Here is a 15570-nt window from a genome sequence, read left to right as displayed (position 1 = left end):
CATCAGTATTTCATAGTATGCAGCATAGAGATCACACACACTCACCCCCACCCCACCTACCAAAACACACACAAATTATATATTTGGGGCTACTGAACTGATACTGCTTTTTTCTTTCTTAATCTCAGTTTCCAGTAGTTTAAGACTAACATAGTGATTTTGTATATTTACTTTGTTTCCTATGACTTTGCTAAACTCACCATTTCTATTAGCTTTTCTGTTGATTCTTTGGACTTTTCTACATAGAGAATCTTGTCTTCTGCAAATAGTTTTATTTTTTCCTTTCCTATCTGTATATCTTTTCTTTTTCTCACTTCAGTGCACTGGCTATTAGCTCCTGTATGATGTTGACATGGTGGTGAGAATAGAAATCTTTGACTTGTTTCCAAACTTTGGGTGAAAAGTATTCAATCTTTCACCATTAAAAATGATGTTATCAGTATTTTGTCAACATTCTTTATCAGCTCAAGGAAGGCTCCCTTTGATTCCTAGGTGTTTCTTTTTGTCTGAAGTCATAAATGGATGTTCAATTTTGTCAAATGCTTTTCCTTCATCTTTTTCTTCTTTTTTTCTGTGGATACAGTGAATTAGGCAGTTTGATTTTCATATATTGAAACAATCTGCATTTCCAGAATCTTTCATGATGCATTATACTTTTTATAAATTGCTGAATATGATAATATTTCATTGAGGATTTTTGTGACTTTGTTCATGAAGGATATTAGTCAATAGTTTTCTGTTCTTATAATGTCACTGTTGGATTTTGTTATCAGGGTAATGCTAGCTTTGTAAAATAACTTAGAAAGGTTTCACTTCCATTTTTTTTTTTGAAGCTTTTTTTGGTAGAATTAGAATCATTTTTTCCCTTATGTTTGGCTAGAATTTGCCAGTAAAATCATCTGTCCCTAAATTGTCTTTGTTGGTTTTTAATCTGTAAATTCAACTTCTTCAGGAGATACAGGGCTATTCAGGTTGTCTACTTCATGTGTATGCATGGGTAATTTGTGTCTTTCAAGGAACTTGTACATTTTGATTAAATTGTCAAATTTATAGGCACAAAGGTGTTCCTAATATTCACGGGGACCTCAACACCTAGAAACCATGCAGTGGGTGCACACTCTGGGACGGCTGCTCCAGGTGGGAGGCAACAGGTATCACTTGCTCAATGTAGTTTAATTACTTTGGGGTCAGAGAACACTGTATAGTTTTACTTCTTTTAAACCTGGCATGGCTTGTTTTATGGCCCAGAATATGATTTATCTTGGTGAATATTCCAAATGCACTTGAAACGAATGTGTACTTGATCACTGTTGGATGAAGTGTTCTCTAAATGGCAAATAAGTTAAGTTGGGTAGAAGTGTTGTTCAAGCCTTCTCTGTCTTTATTGATGTTGTCATCTTGTTTTTATCAATTACTAACATAACTACTGAGGTCTCCAACTATACTTGTGGTTTTCTACCAGGTTTTTTTTCATGAATCTTGAAGCTCTGTTGTTAGATGCATACACATTTGGCACTGCAAGTCTTCCTGGTATATCCTTGGTAATATTCCTTGTATGAATTCTTTGTTGGTATTAATATAGCTAGTCCAGCTTTCTTTTTTTCTTTCCTTCCTCCCTCCCTCCCTCCCTTTATTGCTGTGTTGGATCTTCGTTGCTGTGCGCAGGCTTTCTCTACTTGCAGCTAGCAGGGGCTACTCTTTGTTGCGGTGTGCAGGCTTCTCATTGAGGTGGCTTCTCTTGTTGCAGAGCACAGGCTCTAGGCATGTGGGCTTCAGTAGTTGTGGCACACGGGTTTAACTGCTCTGCAGCATGTGGGATCTTCCCAGACCAGGGCTCGAATCCATGTCCCCTGCATTGGCAGGCAGATTCTTAACCACTGTACCACCAGGGAAGTCCCCTCTAGCTTTCTTTTAACTAATTTTAGCATGGCATGCCTTTTTCCATCCTAGTCTTTAAATCTACTTATCTCTTTATATTTAAAAAGGGTTTCTTGTAGAAAACATAAAGCATATAGTTGGGTCTTGCTTTTTAATCCAATCTGACAAACTCTGTTTTAAGTGGTGTGTTTAGAACATTTACATTTAATGTAATTTTTGATATCACTGGATTTGAACCTACCATCATGCTAATTGTTTCCTATTTGTGCCATATGTTATTTGTTCAATTTTCCTGTCTGCTTTTGGATTATCTTTTAGAATTCCAACTTATCTCCACTACTGGCTTATTAGTTATATGCCACTTAAATTTTTTAAATGGTTGCTCAAGGGCTTATAATATGCATCTATTATTTTTCAGTCTACTTTCTAATAAGATGATGCTCATTCACATAGTATATGACAGCTACTTCCAATTTCTCTGCCCTGTTTTGTGGTATTGTTACATTTTATTTTTATATATGCTATAAACTCACAAAACTTTGCTTCTGTTTTTGCTTTAGAAGTTGTATTTTCCAGTGATTAGAAATAAGAAAAATTATTTTACATTTTACTTCCTTTTTAACCATTTTAAAACTCCTTTATTAGATCCAAGTCTGTTTCTGGTATGATACTCTTCCAACCTATGGAAAATTCCTTTAATACTTCTTGTAGTGCAGATCTGCTGGCAGTATATTCTATTAACTTTTGTTCATATGAAAATGTCTTTATTTTGCATACTTTTTTGGAAGATTTTTTCATTGGGCTTGGAATTTTTGATTCACAGTATTTTGTTTCAGAATATTAAAGATGTTACTCCAATGTCTTCTGGCTTACGTTTTTTTAAATTTTTTATTTATTTATTTTTGGCTGCATTGGGTCTTCATTGCTGCATGCGGGCTTTCTCTAGTTGTGGTGAGCAGGGGCTACTCTTTGTTGTGGTGCACTGGCTTCTCATTGCACTGGCTTCTCTTGTGGAACATGGGCTCTAGGCATGCGGGCTTCAGTAGTTGTGGCTCGCAGACTCTAGAGCACAGGCTCAGTAGTTGTGGCACATGGGCTTAGTTGCTCTGAGGCATGTGGGACCTTCCCAGACCAGGGCTCGAACCCGGGTCTCCTGCATTGGCAGGTGGATTCTTAACCACTGCACCATCAGGGAAGCCCCTGGATTTTAGCCCCTGGTTTTTTTCCTTTAAGTTGGGGGGAGAAGAAATCTCTCTAGTTTTATTTATTTATTTATGGCTGTGTTGGGTCTTAGTTGCGGCACACGGGATCTTTGTTGAGGCATGTGGGATCTTTGGTTGCAGCATGTGGGCTCTTCGTTGTGGCACACAGGCTTCTCTCTAGTTGTGCTGCACGGGTTTTCTATTCTCTAGTTGTGGTGCACAGGCTCCAGGGCACATGGGCTCTGTAGTTATGGCGAGCGGGTTCCAGAGGGCATGGGCTCTGTAGTTTGCGGCATGTAGGCTCTCTGGTTGAGGCACACAAGCTCAGTAGTTGTGGTGCACAGGCTTAGTTGCCCTGCGGCACGTGGGATCTTAGTCTCCTGACTAGTTATTGAACCTGTGTCCCCTGCATGGAAGGCGGATTTTTTACCACTGGACCACCAGGGAAGTCCCTTCTGGCTTACATGGTTTTTGATGGGAAGTCTCCTCTCTTCCTCATCTCTGTTCTTTGTATGTAATGTGGCCTTTTTCTGTCAATATTTCCTGCATTGTTCATTTGCTGCTGTTTGGCAGTAATGTGCCTAGTTTTTTGGTTTTTGCATTGTTTGTTTTAAAATTCTGCTTGTGTATTCTTGAGTTCTTGGATTCGGTGAAGTCTTTTATTATTTTAAAAATATTCGCAGCCACTATCTCTTGAAATATTTTTCTTCTCATTCTCTCTCTCCTTTCACCCTGGGTTTCCAATTATACGTAAGTTTGACCACAAAAAGTTTCCCCATAGTTCTTGGATACTCTATTCTGTTTTCTTTACACTTTTTGTTTCAGGTTGGATGATTTTGATTAGCCTTTATTCAAGTTCTTTGACACTTTTTTCAGCTGTGTTTAGCCTACTTACAAGTCCTACAAAATCATCCTTTGTGATAAATTTTCTTTTCTAGCATTTCCCATTTGATTCTGTATTAATTTCCACTGAAATTCCCTAATCTGTTCATGTATATTGTCTGCCCTTTTCATGAAAGCATTTAACACATCAACCAGTCATATAAAATTCTCTGGCATTTCCAAAATATAGTCATCTCTAAGTGTGGTTTTATTGATTGGTCTGCTGTCTCTTGGCAGAGGGTTATATATTTTTTAATCTTGTAAGGTTTTACTGAATGCAAGATACCATGTATCAAACAGTAGAGACTGAAATAAATAGTATTTTCGCCTGGAACTGGGCACACCTGTTCTGCTAGGATGTTAGGGTGGGGTGTTGAATCAGTCTGGTCAGGAATTAAGTTGAAATTGGATTCTGTTGTTGCAATAGTTATCTTCAGTACACTGCTTCAAAATTTTCTAATGTTACCTTGTGCTTAGGGTGGGGGCTGGAGTGCTGGAGGATTTTCCTCAATGTTCCTTCTCCACCTTCAGCTTTTAGCTATCCCTATGCACCTGTGCCACAGAAGGATTCTCTGTCCATGTTCTTGCCTTTTCCCCAATGTAGCCTGCTATTGCTTGTCACTAGGAGAAAGCTAGCATGTTTATGGGGACCAGGAATGTTCTGTATTGTCTTGGTTTAGTCTTAGTCTTGAGCGGGGATTGGAGAGATCAGACACCTTGTGAATTTGGGGGAGCTAGGACTACGTAACACTAAAAATGAGACAAACTCTCTTCTCTAGGCTGTGAACAATAAAGCAGGTGATATTTTCATTTGTGAGCAAACTGAAGACAAGAGTCCACATAAAAGGACAGAGGTAAGAGACTAAAGCAAAATAAAGTCTCCTTGATTGACCCAGATCCAAGTCTTACCTTACCTACATCTCTTCACTTATATGAACTGAGAAACATTTTTGGTTTAAGCAATTCTGAGCTATATTTTGTTACCTACAACTAAAAGCATCCTAACTGATAAAACCACCATGAGCTCTCATGATCTTCCTTTGGAAGTGATCGTAGTAAAGAAATGCATTAGAAGCCCTGAATTTCTGATGATACTGTGAAACTTGAACTAGCACCTTGGAAGCCAGGTTAAGCCAGTGCCTTGGTCACCCCATTCACCCAACGGGCTGAAATCTGACAGAAAAACTATGGTGTACCAATTTATACTACTACTGAATTGTACTAGGAGATTTAAGGCTGCATGTGCTTTGAGACCTAAAGAAATTTTATAGAAAAGTAAAGCTGCTAACACCTAATTTATCTGTATTCTCTAGAGACTTTTTGATGCCATCTAATGAAATAGCGTGATCACATTATGAGTTCTTAACTATAAGGGACAATATCTCAGTAGTTTATTGCTTTGGTAAAATGTTAACTGTGAATTTTTAAAAATAAAGTACAAGAAAGACTAAGCCAAAATTCTGCTTGCCACAGAAAACCACTGTATACAGGACAGTGAGTAATCTTTCACAGATAATCTATTAAGCATGTATTTGAACATATATGTATACAGCCCTAAGATAACTGGATATTATGAAGGTACAATCCGCATTTTTACTAAACAAGATACATGAATCTTCTCTGTCATTTTAGATTGATTTCATACTTTCTGTAGCTCCATATTATAGGAACACAAAGATATTTATCTAAACTCTTATTAATTTCCAATTAAAAAAATTACCCTTATGTACACATCCTTTCTGTTAAAACTGCTTTACCTTAAAAAAATTACCCTTATGTACACATCCTTTCTGTTAAAACTGCTTTACCTTAAAAAAATTACCCTTATGTACACATCCTTTCTGTTAAAACTGCTTTACCTTAAAAAAGTCATATTATTCTATGATTTCCAAATGGGTACGTACACTTTACATTTTGATACATATTGCATGACTCTTCTCTAACAAACTTGTATTTTTCACTCCCTCCAACAAAATGCATTGTTCTTGAAGACAGAGACTAGCAAGTAAAAGGAAATCTTATCCTAATAATCAATACATTTGAAAAAATGTTTAGAAAAATTCAATATTTTTCCTTTCTTTACTAAAAATAGAATTACCATATGATCCACCAATCCCACTTCTGGGCATATATCTAGACAAACCTATAATTCAAAAAGATACATGCACCCCCTATATTCATAGCAGCACTATTCACAAAGCCAAGACATGGAAACAACATAAATGTCCATCAACAGGTGAATGGATAAAGAAGATGTGGCACATATATACAATGGAGTACTACTCAGCCATAGAAAAGAAGAAAATAATGCCATTTGCTGCAACATGGATGTAAGTAGAGATTATCATACTAAGTGAAGTAAGTCAGAAAGCAAAGGACAAATAACATATGATATCACTTTTATGTGGAATCTAAAATATGACACAGAAGAACCTATCTATGAAATGGAAACAGAGTCACAGACATAGAGAACAGACTGGTAGTTGCCAAGGGGAAGGGGATTGAGGGAGGGATGGAGTGGGAGGTTAGGGTTAGCAGATATAAGCTTTTATATATAGAATGGATAAGGTCCTACTGTATAGCAGAGAACTATATTCAATATCCTATGATATATCATAATGGAAAAGAATAAAAAATAGAATGTATATGTATGTATAACTGAATCATTTTGCTGTACAGCAGGAATTAACATAACATTGTAAATCAACTATACTTCAATTAAAAAAATTGATATTTTTCTTTGTGTGAGTGGAAGAAGTATGGAGATGTGAAACTTGACAAAATTAAAGTCCTCCAAACTTGTCACAGATCCTGCCTAAGGAGGTCTGAATTGGACAAAGTCTATAACGCCTAGAAATCAGTCAGATCAAAAGGATTTTGATGGAAATATGGAGACTAAAAAACCAAGTATTGTAATTTTGACATTTATTAAGAAAGTATTTGTCATTAGTAACCATTTCTGTCACTTTCCAAATATTACAGTAAAACTCTGTCCTAACACACAGGGCAGGAGTAAAAATTCAATTATGTGAAATGCAGTGTTCCATTTTTGTAAAGTTAACCAGAAACATTGTTTTAACAGTTTGTACTGTCCTTTAAAGTGCACACAGGTGTACATCTCACAGCTAAACTTGAATGGATAGTATACTGTAGAGAAAGAGACCAAATGGTAAGAAATTCAGTTCATCCCTGCTTACACAAGGGACAAAGGGAGAGAACCATTCCCAAAAGGGTTACAACCAAATTCATGTAGTTTCAGATTGTGATATTGCTGATACATTTCAAATAATATTTACTTGAAGTGCTTACATTACTTGCAGTATTCCTCCTCCAAATACATTTTTAAATGACTTTTTGGAGAAAATAAGCTTAATAAAAATTCCAAACATGATAACTTTACACACTTTTAGTCATTTAGCAAAAAGTACTGAGCACCTAATATTGAGTTATGCAGTGTCGTGGCTTTGGAGACTTCACAATGCATGAAGCCCCTTCTCTCATTAACTTTACATTCCAGTGGACGTGGATTTAGGCATGCTCATCACTGTGCTTCTGTTAAAATCCTGACTATACTCATATCTTGTTTAAGCCCTAGTGCAACAACTGCTTAAAGTAACGTGCAATGACATGTTAACGTTCTCACAAAATCCCGTATGGAACCCCTCTCGTTAGATGTCTCTGCTGTGTGGTCTCCTGACTATTGTGAATGTTGATGTTGGGCAGAAACATTACCTTTTCATGAAAGAAATTCTTTTTCTACTTTAAGAACTGGAGTGAACGGAAAATTTCAGCTCTCGTTTGAGGGCTTCAGACGCAATAGAATACCATTTTACAGAATTTCACTTTTGTATGGATTCTCTGAAGAAAGATAATCCTTACCATACTCTTCACTTTTATAGAATGTATCACCACTATGGACTCTTTGATGAATTAGAAGACCTGAGCTCCAACGGAAACCCTTACCACATGCATCGCATCTGTATGGTTTCTCTCCTGTGTGGACTCTCTGATGAGCCTGGAGGTTTGATCTCTGACTGAAGCCCTTACCACACACCTCACATTTGTATGGCTTTTCCCCAGTGTGGACTCTGTGATGGGCTTGAAGACTTGAAAACCCACTGAAACCCTTACCACACTGTTCACATTTATAGGGCCTCCCTTCTGTGTGGACCCTCTGATGCGCTTGAAGGCGTGAACTTTCACTGAAACCCTTTGTGCACACCTCACATTTGTACGGTTTCCCTCCTGTGTGGACCCTCTGATGTGCTTCAAGGCGTGAGCTCTGACTAAAGCCCTTCCCACACATCTCACATTTGTATGGCTTCACTCTGGTGTGGACTCTCTGATGACCTTGAAGATATGCTCTCTGACTGAAGCCCTTCCCACATACCTCACATATATATGGTCTCTCGCCAGTGTGGACACTCTGATGGCTTTGAAGGTACGATCTCTGACTGAAGCTCTTACCACACTCATCACATTGGTATGGCTTCTCTCCTGTGTGGACTCTCTGATGGGCCAGAAGAGTTGAGGCCTTACTGAAGCCCTTATCACATTCTCCGCACTTATAGGGTTTCTCTCCTGTGTGAACCCTCTGATGAATTTGAAGATTAAAGCTCCAACTGAATCCCTTCCCGCACTCCTCACACTTGAATGGCTTTTCTCCAGTGTGAACTCTCTGATGGCCTTGAAGGTGTGAACTCCGACTGAATCCCTTCCCACACTCCTCACACTTGTATGGTTTCTCTCCAGTGTGAACTCTCTGATGGCCTTGAAGGTATGAACTCCGACTGAATCCCTTCCCACACTCCTCACACTTGTATGGTTTCTCTCCAGTGTGAACCCTCTGATGGGCTTGAAGGTATGAACTCCGACTGAATTCCTTATCACACTCCTCACATTTAAAAGGTTTCTCTCCTGTGTGGACCCTCTGATGAACATTAAGAATTGATCTATGACTGAAGACTTTACCACATGCGTTGCATTTGTATGGCTTCTCTCCAGTGTGGACTCTCTGATGATCTTTAGGTTTTGCATTCCAATTGAAGCCGTTCCCACACTCCTTGTAAGGTTTCTCTCCAATGTGAATTTTCTGATGGCCTTGAAGATATGAATTGTGGCTGAAGCTGTTACCACATGTATAATGTTTATATGGTTGTTCCCTAGTGTGGACTATCTGAAGGTCTTGAAAATGTGAGGCCAGACTGAAGCCATTACCACACACCTCAGAATTATACGGAATCTCTTCCATGTGAACTCTGTGCTGAATGTTACAATCTGAGTTACAAATGAAACCCTTCTCACACTCCACATCTGTGTATAGTTTCTCTTCAGTTTGGATTTTCTGATGGGTTCGAAGGCAAGAATTCTGGTTAAAGGCATTCCCATTCTCCTCAAATTCATAGGGCTCCTGCTCAGTATGGACCCTAAAACTACTACTAAGGTCTAAGCTATGACTGAAGCCCTTCTCATAAATGTTGCATCTGTTGGACACCTCTCCTGTGTGAGTAAGTTCATATGTGTTATGAGAGGAACACTGATTGACATTCTCACCATATTCATATTTAAATGCCACCTCCTCTGCTTGTACTTTCTGATGGCATTGCAGATGTGAACTCTCAGAAACACAGTTATCTCCTCTACAAACACTTTGATGAGTATGAAGAACTGAACTGTAACTACAGTCCTTTCCACATGGACTGTAGGTACAGGGCTTGCCTTCTAAGTGTAACTGCTGAAGAACTTCAGAACTGGAGTCATTGTTGAAGGCTTTTTTGTACTCATTACCAGGGTAGGGCTTTTGCCCTGTCTGAATTAAGTCTTGATTAAGCAATGAAACCTTCATGACATCTTCTCCACAGTCATGGCAGCTATAGATTTTTTCTGTTCTATGTACACCCAGATTATCATTGTGATGTGAGATCCAACTGATACTTTCAGACATACAGAAATCATTTTTCATGGAAATTTTCTGACATCTACACTGATAATTACGTGACTCTGTAAGATACATTTTCCTCCAGGAATGCTGGGCTCTCCAAGGGGGAAATTCTTGACTTTTTATGTCATGGGAACCATCTCCTATATGAGTCAATACGTAGTTCTCATCTTCAGAAATCTGAATCGGTATTCCTGCCCAAACTTGGCAGGGGGAATCGCCTTGTTTTTGCAGCTGAGAAATATTCTCTTGAAAAATTTTCATCGAATCTTGACACCCAGTTAACCTGCCTGCACCTTGTTGCCAGGTCTGCCAGGTGGAAAGCTCTTTGGGGGAAAGGCAGCTTAATCCCACTTCTTGAATACTTTCCATATTATGTTGACTCTTGGTTCCTATAAGAATAAAGAGATTTTAGACGTGTACACAGTGAATGCTTTTATTCAGAGATTTCAAGATTTTGCACTTAGATGATGATATGCAACTTCAATAAACTGGAGGAAAATTCACGTTACTACCTCTGATGATACTTAGAAAATGGCTCATCTTTGGCTACACCAGGAATATAAGTAGGATCCACAGAATTCAGGCTATCTGCGTGCCTCAAAATCAGGGCTTTGCAACACAACCTGGACATCGAAGATGGTGGCCTTGTTCAAAATGCCTAGTTAAACCATACACATATTATCATGGGCTGCCTGGAGATTTCAAGAAAACAGAAGGGGATAGTCTCATATCGGAAAGAGTATAGTTTCAAGTGGATAAATGCTTTTTGCCCTGATAGTAATGGGCATGGTAACATTTTTGTTTGTTTTTAAGAAGACTGCATGTTAAATGCTGTGCAGATGAAGGTAAAAGTAGATCTTTATGCTTGAGGCATCAAACTGCCTATCTCTAATTCGCTCTTTATCTTCATGAGACTAATAAGCTCTTCTAAGTCACTGTAAGCCATTATCAGCTTTAACTCCTTTCAAAAGATATTTTGCAATTATCAAGGGCTATGGTGCAGGTCAGGATGTAAAACATGGGTGACAGAATTCAACTCCAAAGACATCAGAAAAAAATGGAGGCTGAGGGAAGCATAGGCAAGTTTTATGGCACCAGTAGGTGTCCTTTGTTATCAAACAAACAAAACTCAGCGAACACTGACTTTGGCTTGCACCATTTTGCTGGAAAATTACTTTAACGTTTAGGGAATTTGAGGCTCCAGAAGAGTTGAAGATGGGTATGTTTGGGTGGAAATGGCTTGTCCCTTAGTTATGAAAGCTCAGATTATCAGCAGGCAGCAGATCTTCATATCCTGGTGAGAAGTATACTCCCTGAGGACCGGTGGTCCAACGGGGTTGAAGTAATAACGTGCACTCTCCTAATACTTGGCAGTACGTTAATTCTCTTTCAGCATCCGGGGGGGGTGGGAAGCAGTAAAAGAGGATTCTTTTCATAACATGAACATTATCCTCAAACATAATAATTCTTTGTGTTTTTCTGTCTCTCCACACTGGGGTGGATTACCCACAAGGACAAGCACTTCGCTGTGTACACAGCATTACCCTCACTGCCTGTAACACTCCTAGTGAATAGTAGTTGCTCAATAAGCACATAATGAATAGATCACAGCTTGAGTCACTCTCACTCACAGAACTGAAAGTGCATATATGTGTTGAGTTATTTTTCACGGGAAAGGAATTGGTGATGGCAGTTTTACTGCAATGTTGAAAGGCTGTATGAGAGGTAGGGCTACACTCAGATATCACCTGTTGATGAGAAAAGCAAAGGTCACAAGAATCTTGTGGATTGTGTCTTTTTAATTTTGAAAATAAATGGTGTAGTTTTTCTTGTATAAAATCTTACCTGTAGCCCCACCCTATGCCCAATTTATAAAAAAATTAAAAATAAAAGGCCACACTGATGATTGCGTGGCAGCAGGATCTGGGGCAGTTCACCGACTGCAGGGTAACACTTTACGGCATGTCTATGAGTACTCATCTCAGTAGTACTTTAAAAAATAAAACGCCAACCAACTATACTCCAATAAAAAATTAATTTAAAAAATGCCTAGTGATGTCTTTGGTCTCTCAAAAGCAAAGCTTTCAATTACTATATTAATATTTTATAGAATAATGAAATGAAGGGACACAGTATACGAGGCATGTCAAATAAAGTAAATAGCTTTACTTTCCTTTTGGCAAATGTGTCTTTCAAGGAATTGGTCTATTTCATCTAGGCTGTCAAATTTGTGGGCATAGAGTTTGTTCATAGTATTCCTTTTTTATTCTTTTAATGCCCACAGGTTCTGTAGTCATGTTCCCTCTTTCATTTCTGATATTAGTAATTTGCATTTCTGTGATATTAGTAATTTGTGTCTCTTTTTCTTAATTACCCTAGCTAAGAAGCTTATCCATTTTAGGCATCTTTTCAAAGAACCAGCTTTTGGTTTCATTGATTTTCTCTACTGATTTCTTATTTCCAATTCTTATTCTTGTCTTCTACTTACTTTTCTTCTGCTTACAATTTGCTTTTCTTTTTCTAGTTTCCTAAGGTGGAAGCTTAGATGATTGATTTTAGACCTTTCTTCTTTTCTAATACATATATTCAATGCTATAACTTTTCCTCTAAGCAGTGCTTTTGCTGCAGCCCACAAATTTTGGTAGGTTGTGTTTTCATTTTCATGTAGTTCAAAATACCTTAAAATTTCTCTTGAGATTTCTTCTTTGACCCATGTGTTATTTGGAAGTGTATTGTTTAATCTCCATTTGAGGTTTTCCAGTTATTTGATTTATTGACTTCTAGTTTAATTCCATTGCAGTCTGAGAGCAGGCACTGCATAATTTCTATTCTTTTAAATTTGTTAAGGTGTGTTTTTCGATTCAGAATATGGTCTATCTTGGTGAATGTTCCATGTGAGCTTGAGAAGAAGAGTTCTTTCTAATCAAGTACATTAACAATGGCTACAACATCCAACTCTATGCCACAAAGCTATCACTTTAGAAGCCATTTTAACTCAGTCTACAGGGAAAAATATACTCCGTACCTTGTTTTATCGTGCTTTGCTTTATTGTGCTTCACAGGTAGAGTTTCTTACAAATTGAAGGCAACCCTATGTTGAGCAAGCCTACTGGCACTATTTTTCCAACAGAATTTGCTCATTTCATGTCTCTGTGTTACATTTTGGTAATTCTCACAATATTTCAAACTTTTTCATTATTATATTTGTCATGGTTATCTGTGATCTTTGATGTTACTACTATGACTCACTGAAGGCTCAGATGATGGTTAGCATTTTTTAGCAATAAAGTATTTTTTAGTTAAGGTATGTGAATTTTTTTTTAGCATAATGCTATTGCACACTTAGTAAACTACAGTATAGTATAAACATGACTTTTATATGCACTAGGAAACCAAAAAATTTGTGACTTGCTTTATATGCAATATTTGCTTTATTGCAGTGCTCTGGAACTGAACCTGCAATATCTCCGAGATCTGCCTGTTTGAAAACAAGAACAGGGTTATGTGGGGTGGAGACAGAAGAAGTGAAATGCAGAAAACAAAGACTATTCTAGCATAAAATGGCCAGCCTATCACAGCCTGAGATCAGATGTCACCACTGTAAATGATCAAAAAAGTAATCTAAAAATTATAAGAAAAAAGTAATTAAACATATGTATAATTTAAAAAACAGATGGGTCATATTTTATTAACATGCTATTTTACCCATATGTACTTTATGTCTGCAGTTAGTTAATGCAAATGTAGTAAGTTTTCTATTAAAAAGGAAATTCTGGCAAGGAATTGTAATGCTAGATCAACATGATTGGCATGTGTAAGACATCATAAGGTATTTATGAAAGGTTGCATTAAAACTTAAGGTTTAGTTAAGGTTAACATATAGGTTAAGTTACGACTTCAAAAACTCTTAACCCAGTGATGTTTGATATTCTAATTAAGCCATAAAGGAATTAAAATTAACAAAGGAAATAGCTAAGAACAGCTACTTGAGAACTACTGACAGGAATGTATTCAGATCTAGCTGGAACCAGCAAACTACCAAGGAAAGAGAAGAAAAAGCAAGATAATTTGCAGGAAACACCTTATTACTTGAAAGAAGGAGATTACTAAAAGTAAGTATCTCCTGGTTAATGAAGTAGATGGTTTTGCTATAATTAGAGATGACACTGGAAATGAAAAACAGGAATAATCTGCTATGGGGAAAAAAAAAAAGCCCAGAAGCCCTTGGTTTATACAGCAATGATGCTTGCCTGGCTCTACGGACCAGAAACTTCCCTTTCCATCCCTGCTGGGAGTTTCAGGTCGCATCAGTGGCAGTCAGCAGCATTAAGGTATAGTGTTGGTAAAGGATCACCTTTCAGAGCCCCTGGGGATCATGAAGCCTCATGTCAGCAACAGGTGCAGGTGGCTCTAAAAGGCTGTTGACTCTGCACCTCTGATCAAATTAATCAGGCAATTCCATGAAACAGATTTTACTTATGTGGACTGACAAGCTGATTTTATGTAAACATGGACTACAAATCATCTTTTTCACTCCAAGTAAAATTATTTTTCTTATCACTTTCCAATAGAAGACAAAATTTAATCACTGGCAGAGAAGGCTGAAAACAGATTATGGAATATTACTGGATGTATTTGGAATGAATAGCCTATAAGAGCACAAGAACACTAATGGTGGGAAACCATTAGTGAGGCTTAAGATCAATTTAATAGACTGTGACATGCAATTTTAAAAAGGACAGAAAATATCACAGTTGCACTGCATGTCAGGGTATCAGTGCACAAATGCTTGTTTCAGACTTGCAGATATGTATACACACCTAGGTCTGTACTGGGTTACATTACATACTGAAGGCCATGGCCAAAAAAGTATGAAAACCACTGGTGTAAATAGTTGAGGAAGGTATAAAGTTTGTAATGAAACAATTGTAAGGCTCAAATGCAAAGTTCTAATACGGAAACTTGGAAAAATATCAATAGGTAGGTTTGTACCTCTTAGTTTCATGCCTTTTTTTTTTTTTTTTTTTTCATGCCTACATGGACTGAAGTTTCAAAATACTGGGAACAAATTACCACTTGAGATATATTCTTTCTTTCCCTCAGGATGTATGAAACCTGAGAGTACAACTTTTTTCAGGTTATAATGGTCACCAGTTGAAAATTATACACTAGATCTTTAGGGGGATGAAGGCTTGAAAACTGTCTAAAATCTACATTAACATTTGTTTATTTAATGGCTAACGTGTACAAAATAAAGATGAAGAAATATATACTTATTTTTGAATAGGGGGTGAAAAGAAAGACAGGGGCTGGTCTTCCTAACTCTTGTTTTTCTCACCTTGAATCTTCCTTGCCTGGCCTGAAAAAAAAACTAGGAAATTTATGCAGATGATGACTTTGGGAGAGATGGATTGGTTGCGACTTGGAACATCTTGCAAGGAGATGGACAGTTAAGAAGCCATTATTGGGACTTCCCTGGTGGCTCAGTGGTTAGGGATCCGCCTGCCAATGCAGGGCACATGGTTCGAGCCCTGGTCCAGGAAGATCTCACATGTTGTGGAGCAACAAAGGCCGTGTGCCACAACTACTGAGCCTGCGCTCTAGAGCCTGTGAGCCACAACTACTGAGTCCACATGCCACTATTCCCATGTACCTAGAGCCCACTCA

General features: G+C 37.8%; 1 protein-coding gene across 9 annotated transcripts in view; it reads right to left on the bottom strand.

Moving 5' to 3' along the window:
- Positions 1 to 6870: 6870 nt before the first annotated feature.
- The window catches only part of LOC137214347 (zinc finger protein 112-like), a 35349-nt gene continuing 26649 nt past the window's right edge, over positions 6871 to 15570 (bottom strand). For all 9 annotated transcript variants that reach the window (XM_067717930.1, XM_067717925.1, XM_067717927.1 and 6 more), the window contains one exon: positions 6871 to 10292. In XM_067717930.1, the coding sequence (XP_067574031.1) occupies positions 7792 to 10292 (2501 nt within the window). In that variant the 3' untranslated portion in view covers positions 6871 to 7791. The remainder of the gene's footprint in view (positions 10293 to 15570) is intronic.

Source organism: Pseudorca crassidens, chromosome 20 (assembly GCF_039906515.1).
Source record: "Pseudorca crassidens isolate mPseCra1 chromosome 20, mPseCra1.hap1, whole genome shotgun sequence".
NCBI lineage: Eukaryota > Metazoa > Chordata > Mammalia > Artiodactyla > Delphinidae > Pseudorca > Pseudorca crassidens.
Note: the sequence above shows the minus strand (reverse complement) of the source record. Positions and strands in the feature narration are given on the sequence as shown.